At 38.6% G+C, this 22,885-nt stretch overlaps 1 protein-coding gene across 11 annotated transcripts in view; it reads right to left on the bottom strand.

The window, feature by feature from the left end:
• brca2 (BRCA2 DNA repair associated) overlaps window positions 1-21,747 on the bottom strand; it is a 69,160-nt gene extending 47,413 nt beyond the window's left edge. For 6 of the 11 annotated variants that reach the window (XM_034288072.1, XM_020047975.2, XM_020047987.2 and 3 more), the window contains exons 1-9: window positions 21,618-21,747; window positions 17,526-17,597; window positions 16,970-17,212; window positions 3,303-3,375; window positions 3,088-3,137; window positions 2,964-2,989; window positions 2,771-2,882; window positions 1,871-1,932; window positions 73-166 (exon numbers count right to left, since the gene is read on the bottom strand). In XM_034288072.1, coding sequence (XP_034143963.1) covers window positions 73-166; window positions 1,871-1,932; window positions 2,771-2,882; window positions 2,964-2,989; window positions 3,088-3,137; window positions 3,303-3,375; window positions 16,970-17,212; window positions 17,526-17,597; window positions 21,618-21,660 — 775 coding nt within the window. In that variant the 5' untranslated portion in view covers window positions 21,661-21,747. Of the gene's footprint in view, window positions 1-72; window positions 167-1,870; window positions 1,933-2,770; window positions 2,883-2,963; window positions 2,990-3,087; window positions 3,138-3,302; window positions 3,376-16,969; window positions 17,213-17,525; window positions 17,609-21,617 lie in introns of those variants that run through there. The other 5 variants (XM_020047982.2, XM_020047971.2, XM_020047980.2 and 2 more) reach the window with 5 other exon arrangements.
• Between the last annotated feature and the right edge of the window lie 1,138 nt (window positions 21,748-22,885).

Genomic DNA, 22,885 nt, shown 5'->3' with positions numbered 1-22,885 from the left:
ACTGTACTTATATGTTATCCAGTGTTCTACAAAAGGTTTGTCTACAAATGTTACAGTTTAACAAATACTCACCAACTTGTTGACCAAGAGGTCTATTATTTATTTCTAGTGATGGTATCGCACTTTCAGACTCCTTGGAGAGCGAGGGGAAAAGATTTCGCACAAACTGAGAGAGAGCGAGAGAGAGAAAAGAAAAATAATCTTCTAAACGTCTGATATACAAAATGCCCTGACCATGAGTACTCAAGTGCAATCAAAGGGGCCAACAATGGGTTCCTGAAATATGTGGTGGAAATTGTTATTCCTAGTACAATGAACTCATACTGCTTATTCTAAGTATAATCCTGTAATTTAGTAAGGCCCTTGTGTGTTTCGGCTCTGCTCACTTGTACAGGATGTGCCTACAGCAGATAGCTATAGCTTCGGCTAACTTCTCAAGGGCTGTAAACATCTTATCTTGGTAAGCCGAAGTTCGCAGAGCAGCTGGTTAGACATGTAGACTAACCATGCATGGGAGGGGGACACAGTGGGCTGTACTGAATGTATATAGGCCTGAGGTCAACCTTCAACAGAGAGCTCTTGACCTGACTATGCTGTTGTTAACTGCTCCAGATTTATAAATCTTGAATAAAGCTTTAATTGTGAAAATAATCTAGTCTCTGTGCATTTCCTATTTAGTGATATCCACAAAATGTAAATACTTTTTATCTAAGTCAAGTAAGGTTATAACACTGGTAACACTATTTGGATAGTCATCTGTAGAAGCTTTATTGACTATCTAAAACGCTAAACATCAATATCTCGAACATTAAAGGAAAATTGCTATTTTTGAACCTGGGGCCTATTTACAGATTATCTAGCATGATCCTAGTTTATAAAGACAAGAGCAAATGTCTCCTAGTGAGTGAGTGAGGACTGCCATGCAAGGAACCCGTGTTCGAGCCTCACAACAGTCAGAACAAATTATGCAATTAGGATTTGTTCAGGACAGACAAAACCTACGCTGGCTACAACCATCATTAGCTATGTTATAGTAAGCCTAAAACAGAACTGATTGACTTGGATAGAATAACTTTCACAAATGAAAGAAAAAAAAAAACGTTGCGCCAAGAATAGAAATGGCTTTGGCAGAAGATTTTGTGGCAGATTTTTTTGCTCAGATGATCAGCATCAACGATGGAATACATGACCGCTGGCAAAATATTGCAAAATAAAGCAAACTGTGAGGACATTACTCTGCCGAGTGGCAGTGGAGACGTCTGTCCCTAGAAGCAGGCAAAGATACAGAATTCACTCAGATGAGAATCAATATCTTTCATAGAGAACAACACTGGGGTAAGCTAGGAGTTGCACAGTCTGTAAGCACCCTCACCCTGAGGAGTGAGCCTCTCACAATCTGTGCGCCAATGTCGATTGGGTCTCTGCATTTTTCCCGACAAGATTGTGGGCGGAGGAGCGGTGCTTACACAGGGTAAAATCAACTTAACCACAAAGATAACATGCTCGGAGCAGTAAAAAGATGCAGCATGAATTGCCATGACCGCAAACCTCAGGTAAAATCCATGCACCTTTCATAGTATGGGTTAATGGGGAAGTTACACCCAATGTCACCAAGTTTCTCCTGAAGTTACCTGATAAGTCAGTTGCCTCACTTCATAGTACACTCCTCTGATTTTAACTGTAGCAAGCATTAACCTTTTGTTTTTGATAGTTTGTTAATATTCTAAATCAGTAGCGCATCCACAGATGGTAATTCTGACTATTCAAATCAAGTATAACTATAACATAAGATATTATTATAATATTAGTATATCAATTAATGCAAACTTAACATACAGACATTGATTCTTTGTTTTTATGAGATACTTACCATAACCTGGTCTCCAGCAGAAGGTTTTACTGGGCAAAGAGGTCGACTTTCCACACTTTTAGCTGTAAGAGAAGTTCAGACAGAAATTATGTTTTACTTTAACTATTTATAAGAAACATATAAAATGATCATTTCATACAGGTCTTGGCATTAGGTTTGTAAGAACATGAAACCAGTAGGTGGTGTTGTTCCAAGTGCAGAGTGTGTCGGTTTAATCGCAGGAACAGGCAAAACTCGTCGTCAGTAACAGGCAAGGTTGGTGACAGAACAGCAGATCAGGCAAAAGTACAGGATGGGACGAGACTAATAATCATTTGTAGGAAAAAACAGGCTAGGTCAACGGAAGGGCTATCAAAAGGATTTACAGAGTAACAAGCTTGCTAGAGTCGTAGCATGCAAACAATACCTCACAATGAACCTGAGAAAACGAACTGAATAGGGTGCTAATAAGACACGTGTAAACAATAATACAGAAGGACAATCTACATCTAAAAACAAAAAGGACAAAAACAAAACAGAACAGGCTACATTCAAGAAGAGCAACCAAAAAAAAGAAACATAACAGAACCTCACAAGGTTCTGCTTCTCAGGGGTAACTCACTGCCATCACATAATCATTTATACAATATTACTAATAACACTATCAGTACCATATTATAATTAATTTCATATCCCATGAAAAGGAAACACAGAATCAAACAGGTGGAGGAAGGGGTGGTGGGTGGGTTTGCACCCCGATTCTTGTGAGACCAGCGCACATCAGACTGAGTGAGTGACATATGTAATCTGATATTGTGATAGGATCAATCCCAGAAGTCGGTTGATGTCGAAAATACACCAAATATACAATAAACAAACCAAATCCAAATTAATGCAACATCATACTTTCATCATACTTACTTAAAATAATTGTGGGTGACATAACAGGTGTGTTAAGAGAACTGGTCCAGGAAATATCAGCGTCTAACTCTGCACCCAGACTTTCAGAAATACGTTTTGCAGAGTGTGCCTGCTAAAATAAAATGTCCGTCTTCAATAAAAATTCAATGGAACTTTTTAAACAGTTTGGTTCGAAAGTCTTCCATGTACTTACCATTTGGTTCGGCATGTCAAGCAGCCCTGTAAATGTGACAAAAATAAATTAAAAATTAACAAAACAAAAAAAAATGTACAAACATCCACATGTACAAATACTGAAAAGTCACCAGTCTGCTTACCAAAATGTTCTCCATACGAAGTTGTTCTACATGGTTTACTGGAAGTCTCACTGAAATCAGAAGCACTGATGACATCAGCTATCATAAGAGCAGGTGTTCTGACATCCCAACATCAGGAACCAAGTATTGAGCTAGGCTTTGAAATATTCAAAAATATATGTCTTAAATGCCAACCTAATATATCCAGCACAAAACAACATGATAGATATTCTCACCTGCCTACTGATGTTCCAAATAAGCAAGGGCTTGTGTCTGTTATTCCGGTTCCAGAGGTTCCTGAGCAGCAAACTGGAAAAGAACAGAGTACACATTCAAGCAGCAAAGACACCAGAAGCACCTATGGCCCTCCAACATACATGCAAAATGAATGTCAACAACTAAGCTAGTCTGTATACTTACTGACCTGTGTGAGAGGTAATGAAGGTAAACTATTAGTTCCCGCGAGTTGAATTACAACTGAGACTAGAGTTGATACGATTAACACATTATTATCAGCACTGACATTTTTGCATAAGCTGGTGATAATAAAATCATTTTTGGTGATAATACAAAACCCCAGGGAGAAATGGAAATAAAAACAGGAATGCAAAGATTCAAAATTCAATATAAAATAGTATAAAGACAACAACATATCAAATGTTGAAACTTTTTCGTCTCTTCTTCCCTTCTAAACTGAAAATGCTTGTTGTTCCTTGAAAAACATGCCAACTTTGAGTTTGATGCCAGCAAAAAAATGCTGGGAAAGGGGCACCAAAAGAATGGAAAAGTGGTGTAATACTAAAAAAAAGAACCTGGTCAAACAATCTCAACTAATTAGGTAAATTGGTAACACGATTAGGTATAAAAAAAAAAAAAAAAAAAGAGTAACCCAGAGAGGTGAGTCTTGTAGAATTAAAGAAGGGGAGGCATTGTCCAAGTGAAAATCTTCTCTGAGCTCAAGCTCATTTTACATTCCTGTGTTCTGACGAATCAAAATGAGATTATTTTTGGGAATCGTGGATGCCACGTCCTCCGGGCTAAACAGAAAAGGACCCTAGTTAGCAGCTATATTTTCTATTCAATATTAGGTCTAAATAATTTGCACATCATTGCGTTCTGTTTTTAATTACGTTTTACACAGCATCCCAACATTTTTGAAAACGTGAACCTACAAAAGTGTGCAGCTTTTATGAAAGTGCATGTCAGTTTTAAGAACCAAAACTGCAACAGCCAATCAGAGCCCTTTCCATATCCCATGCTGCATTGTCGCTTCACTTCATAGACTTGTGTAGTTTTGTCCTATAATCCTTGTCGCCTCGAACCAGTAGAAAAGATTGAGGAAGAAAATGCAGCCCCAGAAATGAAGGTGTCATTTGTTTTAATGCTACTTTAACCAAAGCAGCACTAAAACAAATGACATCAAGCAGAGTGATGCCATGCGCTTGTACAGTCAAACTGTTGCAATCACGTGAGGTAATACAAGCAACTTATTCCACCTTTTAAACAAGAAACCAGGCAAGCCTAGTTCAGCCCTCTGTACACTTACTGGGTGTCAGTATAGCCTCTTGACATTATATGATTTCGTCACATTTGAATATTTCGTTAGACACAATTAACTATTGTGTTAAACTGAGTAACGTTTCTTAAAGTTTCCCTCCACCACAAATACCATCTATGCCACTGGCCGATTTAAAAGCTTATTAGTCGTTCGTGAAAGAGATTGATACAATAACTACTGTATCAATACAGGTGACGATAACTGACTTTTTCATCAAGTGAAAAGACGAGAGAATTGTGTAGCCAGCGAAGTGTTTGTCTATCCTGAACAAATCCTAATATCCACCAGAACTGTTTTATTTTAGGCTTCCTATTACATAGCTCCATAGGGTTGTAGGCAGCCAAGTTTTTGTCTGTCCTGAACATCAGGCATAATGAGTTGACTATTACGAGAGTCAAGTGCGGGACCTGTTGTTCCGGAGCCCGTGTCTCTACGCTATTAAGAACGGGTAGTCAGTCAGTAACATTGAGTCTTCTAAGCCAGCTCCGCTTATGCGGTCCGTCAAAAAAAGGCATGTGATACAGTATGAGGAATGCATGGAAAAGAAAAATGAGGCAGACTCCAACAAGCATTGTGGCAAGCACATTGCCCAGGGGAAACAATCAATTATGGATTAGTTTGCACAGGCAATACAAAATGAAATTACAGATGCCATAATGTACAAAACTGCAAAAGACAGGACCCCAATTTCAACAGCTGAACCAAGCGTGCCGCACAAGCCCTGAAAAGTGAAGCCAAAACGTCTCGATCGCCCCCTGGTGAGTGGTCCCAGTATAGGTCATAAACCCCGCCCTCCCCATGTTATTCAATGGGACGCGAGACCAACTAAACAATTTAATTACCCTTCAAATATATTTTTTCCGAAGCTGGTTTCTGTCATTTACTGTAGTTTGTATCACGCTAATGTAAATTCAAGAGTTTGTTTTTAAAATAAGTTTGTTTTTAGTTAGTTATTTAATGCTCTAAAAACGGTGGTGTGACGTCGTGATTCACAGCTGTGATTGACAGCTATCTGAGCCGAGGAGCCACTGAATCTTCGGAGGACTGAAGAGATTAGAACTTTACATTTAATCTCAAAATTTCTATAATTTCACACGGACATAATGGGGTGTTCTGCAGTACATTGTGCTAACCGATCTGGCATTTCCAATCGATCTTTGAATTGTTTTCGGTAAGTTAAATTTATAAGCTATTTAATTAGTAAATAAATGTAATGGGCTAGCTAACGTTAGCTAAAAGACAACAAGCCTCGTTAATAGCCATGTTAATAGCTAGCAGGTGATCGTTAGCTAGAAGTTACCAATTATTTTTGTATTAGGCCTATTATAAATTAAGGTTAAACATGATGTAAGTTAGGCTATAACATATCGTCTAGGTTTAACAAGCAAAGGTTGTACTGTACTTGGACTTGCGATTGATTACGGTATGCGCATTCTGCGAGGGTGAGTGAGTGCGGGGCACAGGGGTGGGTCCGTTGATTTCGCGGCTTTACGGCTTTACTTCCTTCTCGCTACTGCGCATAACTACTGCGCAGAACTGGTCCCAAGATCGCTATCTGCGCAGACGCAAGTCCAAGATGTCAGCGCCGTATCAGGACACTGGTGGCTTCATTTTTCACCAATGGAAAAGAGCGAAAGGGCGTCGTCCATTATTTATACAGTCTATGAGCTGAACAAAGTGACTTCAAGAAGGTGGTTTACACTCTGGACAAGAAATACAAAATGCCATCAATAAAACATTTCTCCCTGAAACAACATTGCCAGCCCTGTATGCAAAATGTCATGACAAAATGACATGCTACAACAACTGATTTGTGGTCCAGGACAATGGAACCCTACATGTCAATGACAATGACCTATATTCATGCAGACTGGAAGCAGCGCAGGAGGTGCTTGCTGACTGCCCAGAGGACCACATCGGGGGGGATAAAAGCCCAGGGACTGCAGGACTCCCTAGAAGCGCAGGACCAGCCATCGAATAAGCAGGTGCGCATCACCAAAGACATTGGTCCAAACATCTTGAAAGCCACCAACCTAATTGGATGGACGAGGCAGCAGGGTTTTGGCCATGAACGTCGCCTAGTCATTAACTTCGTAGGCCTATGTTATACAGTTAAATGTATTAAAAACTAAATGTTAGAGGGCTACATTTTTATTAGGTATTTGGTGAAAAAAATCTGAAGTTACAACCAATATAGTATTGAATTTGTTATTAGTTTGAAATACTATTGAATTTAGAATCAGTCTTTCACGTCAAGGGTACATTTTATCAATTCAAGTAAGGAAATGCATTTAATGTTTTAAAGTACATTCTGTGCTATTTTACAACAGAACCCTCCATGAAAAGATTCCTGAGTAGAATGAGCTATACCAAATGTGTAAGAAGGTGGTCAGCACCTTTTCATACAGCTGGAAAAAGGTGCGTAGCAGCCAAGAATGTAATAACTACTTTTAATGTAATAACTGCCAACAAAATGTACATGACATTTTTTATGTAATACAATTTCTGAACCAAAAACATAACTTTTTGCCCACAATGTAATAAGTACTTACATTATTGGCTTGCTTTTACATTATTGGCGGGGTTAATAAATAAAAAAAAAAGTCATAATTGTAGCCGATAATGTAATATATTTATATCACTGTGCTTTAGTGTCAGACTTCAATTCCATAACACTGACCCTTTACTATTGCTTCTTTCAAATAGCGGCACAAAAACCTGACCAATCCCGACCCCTGAATCTTAGTCCTAGCTCCGAGAAAACACACACAAACACACTTTTGTTTGCATGCAGTTATACAATGTTTTGTCATTTATTTCGGGTATTTATTTAATGTATGTATTTCAAACTATACGTTGTAGGTAGCACAGAGGCCCTATCAGAAGGGCCAAAGATACAGGAAATGAATAGACACAATCCATATTCATTACAAACAGCTGTAGATATTTGTTTTGTTATGAAAGTTAGTAAAAATAAAGAAACGTATTAAGGTTCAGTGCCGTCAGAAATAATCAACATTGTAGGGCAATTTTGTTCAGAATTTCATAGATTCCTGGCCAGTTGTTAATGAAGAATGAATTGAACGCTTTGATTAATAACTAAAAACAAGTATATACTCCCAAGCATTCATATTTTACAGAGGGGTCATGGTTCGCTCCATAAGGATGAATTGAACATTTTGTAGGGGAATTTGCAGGATCAATAACATTCCAAACCAAAATTCCACAGTAATATGGGCTTATATTATAAAATCTTATAGATAAAAATGCCTAGTAGCTAAGTTACCAAGTTGGAAATGTTTTTATAGTATTGTCAGCTTTGTGTATTTAGGGTTATTTATGGTTAAGGTTAACACTAGAAATGCTAAGACTTTCAGACGAACATTAACAGCCAGAGCCGAATGCGGTTTGTCATCATGAGCATACGAATCGGCACTATTAGCATACACATTCACCATCCAGCCAGATATAGTTTCTCTCTCGCTCCTAATATAACAAGAAACCAGGCAAGCCTAGTTCAGCCAGACCGCAATAGAAAGTACTGCCCACTTGAGATTCGAATCCGGGTCGCCCACATAAAAGGCTGTATCGCTAACCACTACACCACAGAGCTCTATGTTCGATGGGTGTCAGTATAGCCTCGTGTCTATGAACAAATCCTCCTTTCCCACTGGCCCTTTTAACAGCTAATTGGCCATGTTGTTGTTCACAACAGATTCAAACGTGAGCCTTCCACGTGAGAGGCAGGTCTTTAACCATAACGCCAAGGCATTACACATTTCACTAGTCGCTCAACAATATTGAGCATTGTGTTAAACTGAATAATTCTAAGAATTTAGCAATTGCTAGCGAGACTGACGTTTTACTTTTCCATGCCAGAAACAGCTGCAATATAACTGCATACAGCTTTAGTTAAGGCTCACTGTAACGTAACTACTGTAGCCTATGTTGTAGCCAGCAAATGTGTGTTTGTGTATCCTGACCCAAAACGCATGCACGGATGCGTACTTTGAAAATCCACCAGAAACAGTTGCACTATGACTGTAAACTGTTTTATTTCAGGCTTGCTATAATGCAGTCACTGGAGGTTTTAGCCAACCAAGTTTCCGTCTATACAGAAAAACTCATAATGCGAACTTCGCTTCGCCTGTGAGGAGATATGAACTCGGGACCTATAGTTTGCAGGTCCGCTTCTCTAACGACTACACTATTTAAAAAGAGGTAGTCAATAAGTCACTCAGTCAATCACTCAGTAAGAGACATTGACTCTACTTAGCCAGATCCCCTAACGCGGTCTGGCAAAAACAGCAAGGTGTAGCAATACGTTTGTTGAACTGGTAATTGTTTTTATATTTTAGATTCACATTTGATGAATTAGCCTACACAAGAATGTAAGAAAGTAACGTGATACATACGTTGAATTGTCAAGTAGCCTATATTGTTTTTATTAGGTTTCAATAATAGCCTAATTAGATTGTAGAATGGTCATGGAAATCTTTTCATTCAAAATCAAGACTATCATTCATCGGGGAGTATCGCGTATTCATTCATTTACGTCATGTATTCAGTGAGGGGTGATTAGCACCTGGGTACCATTTGGTTACCAACCCTAAGTGCCATGGGCTATTGGCGATTAAGTCGGAAAACAGGGTAAAAAAACAACAAAAAAACAGGTAGTCTCTAAATAGTTTTTCATTTGTGAGTTAAGAATTCTGACAACGGAACAATGTAATATACGCCTATTTAGAAAAAGTCATGGAAGGAGGTGGTTGTAGCTTTCAAAATGGCAGTTTTATTTTAATAACCTCAAATTCCAATTCCCGTAGGTATTTGGTGGCCCTAGGGTTAAGAGAGGTCTCTTAGAGGCCCTAATGGGATGTAAAGGCATGATTATTAAAATTATGTGGTTGACACTTACACTTCACATGCTATGTCATAGCATGTTCAAAATCATATATCAATAACCAGCTGCAATAATACAATTAAGATATTGTTTTAGTTCATTTTGTGAAATAGGGTAAGAATTTAGAGAGGTCTCAGAGAGGCCCTATTGGAATATAAATGGAGGATTATCGGACCACAAAACAAGAAATGTAACTCTCATTCACACTATACATTAGGGATGCACCGATAAGAAAGTTATTGACTAATACAGATAGCCGATGTTCATAACATAATTGGCTTATGCCAATGTTTTGACATTTCTGTAACAGTCATATATTAAATCAGAATGTTGCTTCTTTTGAGGCTTCTAATTTCAGCTCATTTTAATTATACAATTTTTTTCCCCATATAAATTTACTTGAATAAGAAAATACTTATCAGGCCACCAATTTGACATATGGTGTATATTTTTTTTTATGAAAGCCATGCAAAGGGAAACCCATCTACAAAACCGATACATTTCTTTCCAGCAACGGAGGTAGTCTATTTTACCTCAGATTTGTATGACTGGGGTACAAGCCTTGGTGGCATTTAGTAAATAATTCTGAGGTAACAGTTTCAATAAGAACATATGATCTGTGATTTCTTTACAGATTAGTGTATTAAACATACAATACAGGCTAATGCAGTAGGTTAATTAATAATGCACGTGCCTAACTAATTCAAATTCTTAAGATTCATCCATTACACATATGTTATCTGAAATGAGCGGGGAAGGAACATATACATGTTCCTTCCCCGGTCATATTACAAACATACGAGTTCATAACACAGTTTATTACAGTAAGCAACAAAAAGAACAAACTTTAAAACTTTTAATTGTATACATCCGTTTATTAACACCATCTGTATTATGGTAAACGTATCCGTACCATACCGTTCGGTACAGGACATTTGGTTTGATACGCTATAGTAAACATGCTGCGTTACCTTTTTGTGTAGAACTAAAATTCCAAACTCAGTTTCCCCCCGGAGACAAATCTTGGAGCCGTAACTTAGCAACTGAAGTAGTCGATGCAGCCTCTTAATAATGGCGAACGGAAACGACAAGCCAAACCTTTGTGTGCCTTCTTTTGTTCAGGGAACTATGGCCAATAATAAGAATAAAAATAAAATAATAAATAGTAGTGATGTTTTGCATGTCTTTTTACACTGTATTGAATCTGACTTAAAATCTGAGATACTATCCATTGTGCATTCAGACTGAGCATACTCATCGGGCTTACATCAGAGCTACAAATGTCCATTGTAAACCAGATAGCCAAGTTGACATAAGCCAGAAGCATTGCTGTGTGTAGCTACAACGTTGTACATTTCTGGTAAACACACATCAGAAAATAACGCCCGTTAGGCAGTAGCACGGTTCAATATGCTCCATCAGCCTTCAAAAACCAACATCCACCACAACTGAGAAAGGTTGGTCATCTAACACAATGAATACCATTAATTTCTCTGTGAAATCTTTTGCACTGTGAGAGCTACTTTTTCTAAATGAAGATGCTGAATAGAGTTCAAAATGTAAGAATTTTGTTAAACTGCCTCTTGATATTTCTGTAGGACATACAAGTGGCAATTCTGTTGCCCTGATCCAAAACTATTATGTCCACACTGCCAAAATGTTTATTGACTAAGTGTGAAAGCTCTCATCTTATATAAAACAAAGCAGCATGGCACTATACATTTCATTGACACGTGTCTGGAGAAATGTTGCAAAAATGAGGTACGCATGACGCTTTTTCAGACAACACAATCGGTCGTAAGTAAATCATCCATTTTAAAGTAGTCGGCTGATAGAGATTATATATTTTTTTGCCTATAATCGGTCAATACCGATTGCTGGCCAATTAATCAGTACATCCCAACTTCACATAATAGCAAGTTCTACAATAATTAAACCTATTTTAGAGAAAACCGTTTAGACAGTTTTAGTTTTGTAAAATTGCATTAGGGTTATAATCTCAAAGGGTCCCCATTTCCTCAAATGTTATTTTCACTTCATTTTTACATAACAAATAACTACAGTTGTTTGTAATGAGTACGGATTGATTTTCTTTATTTTCTGCTAACTACAACATATAGTTTGAAATGGTACTGAATCCCAAAATAAATGACAAAAAATGTAAAACTGCATGCAACTAACAGAAGAGTTCTAAGGAACATGCTGACAAAGTTAGAAATGTCTAACAGCATCGGGTCATGTCAAAACACTATCCACCTTAGAAAATAGCCTTTGAACATCAGATGGATGTGATCATGCAATCTACCATGATTTCCCACAGTTAATGACAAAAAGAAATTACCTTGGAGAGAATCAGAATCTGAAGCTACCTAGTTATGAGCCCTCAAAGATTGAAAAATAACTATTTTGAGTCCTGTGGCCGAGGGAAACCAACTCAACAGCGCCCTACACTGGGGCTTGGTACGTAATGCACCCCACACTCACACACCTGCCTTCACTAATGATGTACCTCCCTCTATTTAAGTTTAGCTGGCCCAGATCAAGAGAGGGAAGGCAGCAATGAGGGAACCGGGACAATGCCTGCTATAGTCGGTGGCCTCACATGGTGGGATCAGAGACAGTGAGGAAAAAGCAAGAGCACTCCATTATCTAGATATCTTTTGTTTTGAGTAAAGCAAGTACCTGGACTCTTTTCGGTAGCTTTTGCAGTTTATTTCTTGCCTTTGTTTGATGACTACTGGCCTGAAGCCTCGTATGTTCCACTGTTTGCTGAAATATACGCCAAAAAGAACCACAATAACTTGGTCTCTAGCACCCCGCTACAAGTGTCAGTGCCGGGAAGTTGAACAGTCACACTATATTCTTTTTTTGGTATAGCTATTAGACAGGGCCTCTAGGTTAACTCTCTCCAGTGTTGCCATAATTACATGTGATATTTTACAGAATATAACCGATATTACCTCTACACCATTGAAAATGGAGGTGTAGAGTAATAGCAATGCGTTAAGTTATGACAAAAAATGTATTCAAATATCTATTCAAGGAGAGAGAGACATCTTTAATGGCATCTTGGCTACTTGAAACAGGGCATCTCGGCTACTTCAATATTTATTGAGCCTCTTTGCACTCTGAAATTTCTCATTCACATCAATGGGCCATTACAGCTTCATATGGAAAAAAAAAAAAAAGACCAAAAATTACTCCTTGTAAGATTACATCTTTCCTGTCTATTTGTAATGCTGACCTGTAAACTACAAACCATTTAAAACTAGAAATCTGTAATAAAACTAAACAAATCTCAATGACTATTAACCTAAACCTAATTCACAAAACAAAATTGATGTTAATGGATAATTTAGAACATTCTATGAAATAGTATTTGAAGTGGAGAGGACAAAATCCTACCTTCATAACTGTTAGAAAACCATGTCTTATCATTCCAATAGGTCCATTTTCAGACCTCTCAACACTTCTAACAAATAACCCAGAGTACAAATAGCATGCAATCCTTCAAAAACAACAACTGGTAACATTTTGAACTAAAAGTAAGTAAGGCAAAAGTAGCTTAAAAGTAACCTGTTACAGTGGGGAGAACAAGTGTTTGATACACTGCCGATTTTGCAGGTTCCTTCTTACAAAGCATGTAGAGGTCAAATTTTTATCATAGTTTGTCTCATCCCTTCAACTGGGAGAGACAGAATCAAAAAAAATTATAATCACATTGTATGATTTTTTTAATAATTCATTTGCATTTTATTGCATGACATAAGTATTTGATCAGCTACCAACCAGCAAGAATTCTGGCTCTCACAGAACTCGTTACCTGTTTAAAAGACACCTGTCCACACACTCAAACAGACTCCAACCTCTCCACAATGGCCAAGACCAGAGAGCTGTGTAAGGACATCAGGGAGGAAATTGTAGACCTGTACAAGGCTGGGATGGGCTACAGGACAATAGGCAAGTAGCTTGGGAAGAAGGCAACAACTGTTGGCGCAATTATTAGAAAATGGAAAAAGTTCAAGAGGACGGTCAATCTCCCTCGGTCTGGGGCTCCATGCAAGATCTCACTTCGTGGGGCATCAATGATCATGAGGAAGGTGAGGGATCAGCCCAGAACTACACGGCAGGACCTGGTCAATGACCTGAAGAGAGCTGGGACCACAGTCTCAAAGAAAACCATTAGTAACACACTATGCCGTCATGGATTAAAATCCAGCAGAGCACACAAGGTCCCCCTGCTCAAGCCAGCGCATGTCCAGGCCTGTCTGAAGTTTGCCAATGACCATCTGGATGATCCAGAGGAGGAATGGGAGGAGGTCATGTGGCCTGATGAGACAAAAATAGAGCTTCTTGGTCTAAACTCCACTCGCCGTGTTTGGAGGAAGAAGAAGGATGAGTACAACCCCAAGAACACCATCCCAACCGTGAAGCATGGGGGTGGAAACATCATTCTTTGGGGATGCTTTTCTGCAAAGAGGACAGGACGACTGCACCGTATTGAGGGGAGGATGGATGAGGCCATGTATTGTGTGATCTTGGCCAACAACCTCCTTCCCTCAGAAGAGCACTGAAGATGACAACGATCCGAAACACACACAGCCAGGGCAACTAAGGAGTGGCTCCGTAAGAAGCATCTCAAGGTCCTGGAGTGGCCTAGCCAGTCTCCAGACCTGAACCCAATAGAAAATCTTTGGAGGGAGATGAAAGTGCGTATTGCCCAGCGATAGTCCCGAAACCTGAAGGATCTGGAGACGGTCTGTATGGAGGAGTGGGCCAAAATCCCTGCTGCAGTGTGTGCAAACCTGGTCAAGAACTACAAGAAACGTATGATCTCTGTAATTGCAAACAAAGGTTTCTGTACCAAATATTAAGTTCTGCTTTTCTGATGTATCAAATAATTGTCATGCAATAAAATGCAAATTAATTACTTAAAAATCTTTTCTGTATTTTTGTTTTAGATTCTGTCACTCACAGTTGCAGAGTACCTATGATGAAAATTATGCTTTATGCTTTGTAAGTGGGAAAACCTGCAAAATCGGCAGTGTATCAAATACTTGTTCTCCCCAAAGTAAATACCCAAGATAATGTCACTAATCTACAAATTTGTTATAAAAATAGTCATGCAGTCTTGACTATTCGGGTCTGCACAAAGCATACAACTACGCAAATTTTTTTTTTTAAAGTTACATTTTGGGAGTATTAAATCAAGCAACTTCACACAAATATCTATAGGTTGGAACCACATCAGACAATTCTACTGTGGAATTCTTTAGTTACTGATCCTGCAAATTAATCTTCAAAGCGGTCAACGCATTTATGAAATGGCACCCATGTTTCAAGAAAGATTCATTGGTATTGTTATTGATCCTGCAAATCTAAAATTGTCTGATCTTGTTAAAACCTATAGATATTAGTGTGAGGTGGTTAGGTTTAGTACTCCCAAAATGTTACCTATTGTTATTTTTGTATGGTTGCATGTTTAGTGCACTCTCAAATAGTCAACATCAATTTTCATAAGTATTTAATGAAATTATGATCATATCTTGAGCTTGGGAAAAGATGCAGCTTAGCCACTTCACCCATTTCTTCAGAAGTAGCCCCCAGTTGACATACACTAAGCACAAGTCTCAAGGCCCAAGCTTTCATATTTTTAACAAAGGTCATGGGTTGTTCAATATGGATAAATCGAACATTTAAGGTTAATTTGCAGGATCAATAACAACAACATTCAGCCCCAATTATTAAAATGTTTAATACTTTTTTTTTTTAAATTAACCCAGCCAATTGTAATAGCCAGCCGATAATCCATCCATCCATCATCTTCCGCTTATCCGGGGCCGGGTCACGGGGGCAGCAGTCTAAGCAGGGATGCCCAGACTTCCCTCTCCCTAGACACTTCCTCCAGCTCTTCCGGGGGGACACCGAGGCGTTCCCAGGCCAGCCGGGAGACATAGTCCCTCCAGCGTGTCCTAGGTCTTCCCCGGGGTCTCCTCCCGGTGGGGCAGGACCGGAACACCCTCCCAGGAAGGCGTTCCGGAGGCATCCGAAACAGATGCCCAAGCCACCTCAACTGACCCCTCTCGATGTAATAACTTAATACATTATGGGACAAAGTTTTTACATTATTGGTTTAGAAATGTTATTACATTATTGGCATCTACAAGGCTGCCCTGGTGAAGTCACGAAAGGAGCTCAAAACAAGCTCAAACCTGCCAGTGCAATTCAAAGCTCGGACCCCACTAACAAAATGTTTTCCCTGTGGAGGGGGAAACAACTGTGAGCAAGTTCATGTAGGCAAAAAATGTGGCCTACATGAACGAAAAGTACTGTATGAAGGCACAGACAAGATTGGAAATTAAGATGAGGCTGTATCACCAACAGTGGAGAGGCCTACAGTGAACACAGAAATCCAAGAAGCAACTGCAATTGCACCAGAAGAGAAAAGACCCAGGAAGTCATTGGGGAGCATTTTCAAGAGAAGCAACAACTGCCCCCACAGTCTCACAGAGGAAAGCACTGAAGCCAGTTAAATTGCTATGTGGTTTCCTCTTTTGTAGACAGCAAAGAGGATCCGGGTAGCTTGGTGAAAGCAGCATCATATCAACTTTTCAAAATTGAGCAAACTGGCACAGAATTATCTGTGCATCCCCACCACAAGCTTGCCACCTGAGAGAGTTTTTAGCATAGGCAGAAACAGTTATATGCTACCAATCATGCTTGAAACTTAAGTAGTATTCTGGCTTGAAACCATGAGTAAGACAGGCCTGAAGGCCAGGTTGAACAGAATAATGTGTTTGCGTTATTTTGCAAGAGAACAGAAATCAAATGACTTTTTTTGTTGCTTATATTATTTTATGATTACATTTAGCCCATTATTTAAGAGAATGGCATGTAGCTTAGTAATTTTAATAAATAAAGATGTGAAAATGTTTGACTTATTTTCCTTTGTCTATGCCAAATAAAATGTAGCATAAAACAGATGTCAGCTGAATCGGTGGCGTGATGGATGAGCTAATGTGACGAGATTTAAATTAGCTAAATATTTTAATTGATGACCAATACCTTTCTATGTATATACAGGTACATGTTTTGCTCCCACCTAGAAAAACCCAGAAATGTAGTCCTTGCTTTGATTAAAGCAGAACGTTTACCACACTCCTAATTGAGAAATATTGTCAGCAGTAATTCCATTAGAACAATTAAGTGATTATCATGCATTTGTAAACTACTTTGATGCGACATTTATGTAGAAGGCTTTAAGTTGCTTGAACAAAATAGAAAATGAAAAACAATTAATATTTGGATGGAGGATGTGTCCATTTTGATTGTCAATACCAATTTATCTCAGAAAATAACACTAAAGGAGTTTTAGAATCTTGTGAGGTCAACGATGAAATTGAGAATAGTCCATTGTAAAAATGCAAATACATTTTCATTACCTTGATCAGGAGGAAAAGGTTCCTTATCTATCAATGACTCAGGAGACTGCAGTTTTCTGTGCCTGAAGACCTTTGGGGTAGAGAACATATCACTACTATCCAGGGTAGAAAGTATTTTGAAACTTCCATCTTGTCCACATGATTTTGCAGTGCTGGAATGCTCTCTCTCAGTATCACCCTGATCCTTGCTGGAAGCTTTCACAGTTAGTTCCTCAAACCAGTTTGGGTCCAGAGGTCCCAAATCTGCATGGATGTATAGGAGACAAGAGTCAAGTATTCATTATATAAAATGTAACATTGCTGGCAAATATATCAACAGACAATATTATTACATTTTTATAATTCACAAAATGAAATTCTGTTCGACTGAGAGCAGAGGGCAAATGAGAAAGACATGAGGGTGCTAAAATAGCAGTAGGCTGGAATCTAACCCGATACTGCAGCAATATATACCAGAAGCACCAGCATAGACTGCAGGACAACAGGCCACAACAACATAACTTCAATGAGAAAAGGAGATGTAAAATAAAAAATGTCTAGCTAGCCAGCTGGTTACCTTGCCATATTTGATCTTTGACAGAGTCAAAAATATTTCTCCTGGCGTCCATCGCTGTTGGACTTGGGTCATCTGTGGAAAGCCTGTAATTGGTCAATTACTGTAATAATTTAGATAGCTAGGAAGAAAGTTATATACAGGATAATACTACAGTGAAGTTAGCTTTATATTGAAGATTCAGACTTTGATCGTCAACACATCGTCAATGTAATCTGCCAGAAATGAAATGTTCTAAATTGCCTCAAGATAGGGAACAACCAACACTTGTTTTTACCTATCTTTGTCATATGTACGTATGTAAAAAGCGGCTTTCCACCGCTGCGAGGGTTAAGAGACCACTTATATAAACGTTATATTAAATAAACGTTATCTGTTGCCCGTCAATGAAAAAAACCACAGCTGAGCCTTTATAACTTATCTATATAACCATTAAATATAGCTTCAGGGACATCGGACCTACCATGAACATGATACCATGAACTTTAGTTTAACAATTTAGGAAATTCTTAATATTTATTAAGCAGATTTCCATTAAATATTTTCAATAGCTCTGACCCAATAAAACATTAATCTATACAACCAACACATACACCTTCAGGGAACACTGCCCTACCATCAACATAATTTAGTTATACAATATTTCAGTTAATAAAAAAAATTTAAAATTAAAAACACTGGCTCAGACCCAATAAAACATATCAAAATAACAAACAGACGTAGGTTCAGGGACTGATCCCTACCATAAATATCCTGTTCTTTAAAAGTTTATTTGGGAATATATATATATTTTTTTAAAGTATTTTTTCATCAAAAATAGCTTGACCAAATAAAACTGTCATCAAAGTAACCAACTCATACAGTTTCAGGGAGCTCTGCCCTACTTTTTTCATTGGTAAAATTATTAATGGTTTTTATGTACACTACCCTTCAAAAGGGGTCTTGCTTTTGAAAGAAAAGCTAATTTTGTTTTACATTAAAGTAATATAAAATTGATTAGAAACACAGTGAAGAGGTGTATATAGGCCCATTATCACAAACTTTCATTCCTGTGTTCCAATGGCACGTTGTGTTTGCTAATCTAAGTTTATCATTTTAAAATGCTATTTGCTCTGCAAATAAAAAAAGCCATAACTCAACCTGGCAAATAAAAAGAAAAGATGGGCAAAGAAGACAGACTGAACAGAGCAAGATTGGGAAAAAGTGCTATGGACAGACAAATTTAAGTTTCAGGTGTTCAAATCACAAAGCAGAACATTCGTGAGAGGCAGACCAAAATGAAAACATGCTGGAGAAGTGCTTGAAGCCATGTGACAAGATAGTGGAGACAATGTGATGGTCAGGGGGTACTTTTGTAGTGGTCAAGTGGGAGATTTGTACAGGGTAAACAGGATATTGAAGAAGGATGGCTATCACTCCATTTTGCAACACCATGCCATACCCCTGTGGACGGCGCTTGACTAGGGCCAATTTCCTCCATCAACAGGACAATGACCCAACAGGACAATGACACAGCTCCAAACTATGCAAGAACTATTTAGGGAAGAAGCAGTCAGCTGGTATTCTGTCTATAATGAAGTGGCCAGCACAGTCAACAGATCTCAACCCTACTGAGCTGTTATTGGAACAGCACGACCGCATGGTACGTAAAGTGCCAAACAAGCCAATTACATTTGGGGGAGGTGCTTCAGGAACCATGGGGTGAAATTTCTTCAGATTACATCAACAAATTGACAACTAGGTCTGCAAAGCTGTAATTGCTGCAAATGGTGGATTATTGGACAAAAGCAAAATTTGACAATAATTTCAATTAAAAAACATTATTTATAACCATCAATCAATCAAATGTATTTATAAAGCCCTTTTTACAACAGCAGTTGTCACAATGTACTTTACAGAGACACCCGGCCTTAAACCCCAAGGAGCAAACAACAGTAGTGTTGAATTTCAGTGGCTAGGAAAAACTAACCTTAATATTATTAATGAATAAATACATTTTCTATTCAAACTCATTTAATCTAAGTGTTCATGGAAAACAAGGAAATGTCTAAGTGACCTCAAACTTTTAAAACAGTAGTGTAGTTCCTCACAGAATATATTCTAGTCAGAATCAACAACAGTACAGCTTTGGTGTACAACAAACAGACGGATCCACTCACTTTCCCTGTTGCCACTGATGCATTGAAACCCAGGCTTAGATATCCTCTCCAGGGGGCTCCCTTGTCCACAGAGAGATGTTACAGATTTGGGAAAAGGTTTAGCAAGGTCTGGTTAGGTATTTTCACTACATCAGAAAAACCGTTGTTCATCACAATGGAGATCCAAGCACCTTTCTTGGTTTAGACTCATTCACACACCAGTAGCCACAGACCCCCCTGTATGTGTTTACCCAGATAGATCTGATCCAGCCCAAGTTCAACAGGGTACGCTTGGAGGGTCTGTACATGCCTTTAGTGGACCCAGTGGCTTCTAGTGGATGTAGTTGTCCTAAATCTAAGGCCTTTGCAAAAGGCTTAAAAGAAAGCAAAACTGCAAAAGGAATCAGAAATGAACAAATTCAAAAAACAAGATGTGAAATTATGCTAATTGCAGGCTAATTTATATGAGCCGGTTTTATTTATAGAATTCATACTGTGTCAGAGTGATTGATAGTGTTTGGTGAAGAATAGCATTAAAGCCACCCTGCGGAGAAAGCGCATTTCAGCCGCCTGTATCCGGGATCTTGTCCTTTCGGTCATGACCCAAAGCTCATGACCATAGGTGAGAGTAGGAACGTAGATTGACCGGTAAATTGAGAGCTTCGCTTGCGACTCAGCTCTTTCTTCACCACAACAGACCGATACATTAACCGCATTACTGCAGAAGCTGCACCGATCCGTCTGTTAATCTCCCGTTCCATCCTTCCCTCACTTGCGAACAAGACCCCTAGATACTTAAACTCCTCCACTTGAGGCTGGCACTCTCCACCAACCTGAAGTGGGCAAGCCACCCTTAACCAACTGAGGACCATGGCCTCGGATTTGGAGGTACTGATTTTCATCCTCACCACTTCACACTCGGCTGCAAACCGTCCCAGTGCATGCTGAAGGTCCTGGTTTGAAGGGGCCAACACAACAACATCCGCAAAGAGCAGAGACGAAATCGTGTGGTCCCCAAACCTGACACCCTCCGGCCCCTGGCTGCGCCTAGAAATTCTGTCCATAAAAATTACGAACAGAACCGGCGACAAAGGGCAGCCCTGCTGGATTCCAACATGCACTGGGAATAAGTCTGACTTACTGCCGGCAATGCGGACCAAGCTCCTGCCTCGATCGTACAGGGACCCGATTATATTGATTAAAATGTTATTGGGTCAGAACTACTTATAATGTTTGCCTGAAAAATGCTTTAAAAACGATTAATTTCCTAAAATTTTAAATGTTATAACTAAATTATATTGTTTGTATGGCACGCGTTCCAGATTCTTTACTTGTTGGTTATGTGGATTAGCTGCTGTTGGACCTGGATCATAACTGTAGCCCCTGTGTTTATCACTTCAATGTCAACTAAATAGTATCTAGCAAAAAAAAACATTTTATTCTGCTTGCGATAATTTTTTCAACCAGTGTAGGTAATGTTAGAGCTAGTAGCTAACATTAGCATATTAGCAAACCAGGTAGCTAACATTAACTAACCGGGACAAATGAAACAATTAAGTAACAATGACCTGTCAACACATGGAACAGACACGGATAGAGATTTATCATTATCAATAAACACATAAAACGTCCAGACCGAGTTTAACGGATTACTATAATGAATCCACGATATTATTATGTCGACGGCATATCAGCCTTTACGTCTTCAGCCAACTAGTAGCTACCTTAGTTCGCTAACTAAATTAAAGTCAGTCGGTCCCCCTGAGCGAATGATAGCTGCAGTAAGAAGATAAACTTAAAAAAAACGTATTTCACATTCCTTAGACAGTTACTACAGTAGTTAAATCATATTAACAGCAACAACATCTAGGACTCACAAGTGATTACGGGCAGAAGACGGCTAAAAAAAAGCACGAGCTAAATAGCTACGTTGAATGGAAAAGATGGAAAATATTACCATACAAAATTTGGTGTTCCTTACCAAAGCAAATAATCAACATAAGAATGCAGACTATAGCTAATGAGCTAAGAAGATACCTCCATATAGCTACAACATCCTTAAACCATTTGTCAGAATTTTCAGCAATCCCCGCCAATACCACAATTAGCCGGGTCGAGTGAAAATGACAAGGTTCACAACCAATCAAGACGAGGCTTTCAACCGGATTAGGCAAATCTCTGCAATCTGAAAACATGGCATGGATTTTTGAGTTTTGTCTTTTTGTACATGGGCTTTAGCGAGGTTCGCAAGCGAATCATTATTTTGAACTACTATTTTATGGAGTTACTTTTGTTTCAATTAGAACAAACAGAAGTATTAGTATTAATACTAATACAAAATAATTAATATTGAATGCAAGACAAACTAAAAAGCCAAATCAAACAAGATCAAACATGTATATATTGCAAATGACATCTTTTGAAATGCGAAAACAAATTGTTTGAAAAGTAATGCAAATAATTATTTGATAGGGAATATATTTTCTTGATAACGCGAAAGGGGTTAAAACAAATATGTTTTTGGCTGCAGTTTTTTCCTATTTTTGGTTACGTGACCCTGGATTTTGCTCTCGTTTAATTTTTTTGCGCTTGTGAGTTCTTGACACAAATTTCACAGTGGGCGGGTTTAAGAGAGGAAATGCATCTCCAGTGGTCAACCAGACTGGGCAACATCAGCGGCTCCAGGCCGTTTACGTTGTAGGCTTGCTACATTAATAGGTAGAATGGACGCACGTGAAATAAGCGCAACAGTATGTAAACAACCTAGCCCGGATATATTTGCCTAATAATTGTTTATATGTGAGCATTTTTTTCATTTCAGATTAGAAAAGGTTCAATAGTTTGTAGCTATCCAACCAGCCCAATGGCACTGGTTAGATGAGCTAACTACCTTTATAACAAGGAGGACATCAGGAAAAATCTATGGTAAATTGTTTTGTGCCTTGTAACAGTAGGAACAGTTAAATAACTAGCTATTTAGGGTTCTATTGTCTGTCTGTTTAGGAGGTCCAGATGACCAAAACAGGTGGCTGGAGTGGAGGAGAGTGGTGACAGGCAGATGTGGAAGTAATGTTCACATACCACATGTATCTCATCCTCACGGAGTTTATCTATAAAAGATGATACAAGCAGCCTACAATTACTTGGATAGGCAGGAAGTGGAGGTGCCAGAATCATTGTGGATTGTGTCTAGTTTATAATAGGCAGCATATTGAATAATATTAA

The sequence above is a fragment of the Esox lucius genome, chromosome 1, assembly GCF_011004845.1.
Source record: "Esox lucius isolate fEsoLuc1 chromosome 1, fEsoLuc1.pri, whole genome shotgun sequence".
In the NCBI taxonomy this organism is placed as follows: Eukaryota; Metazoa; Chordata; class Actinopteri; order Esociformes; family Esocidae; genus Esox; species Esox lucius.
The sequence above is the reverse complement of the archived record's forward strand: the minus strand, read 5'-3'. Positions and strand labels throughout refer to the sequence as shown.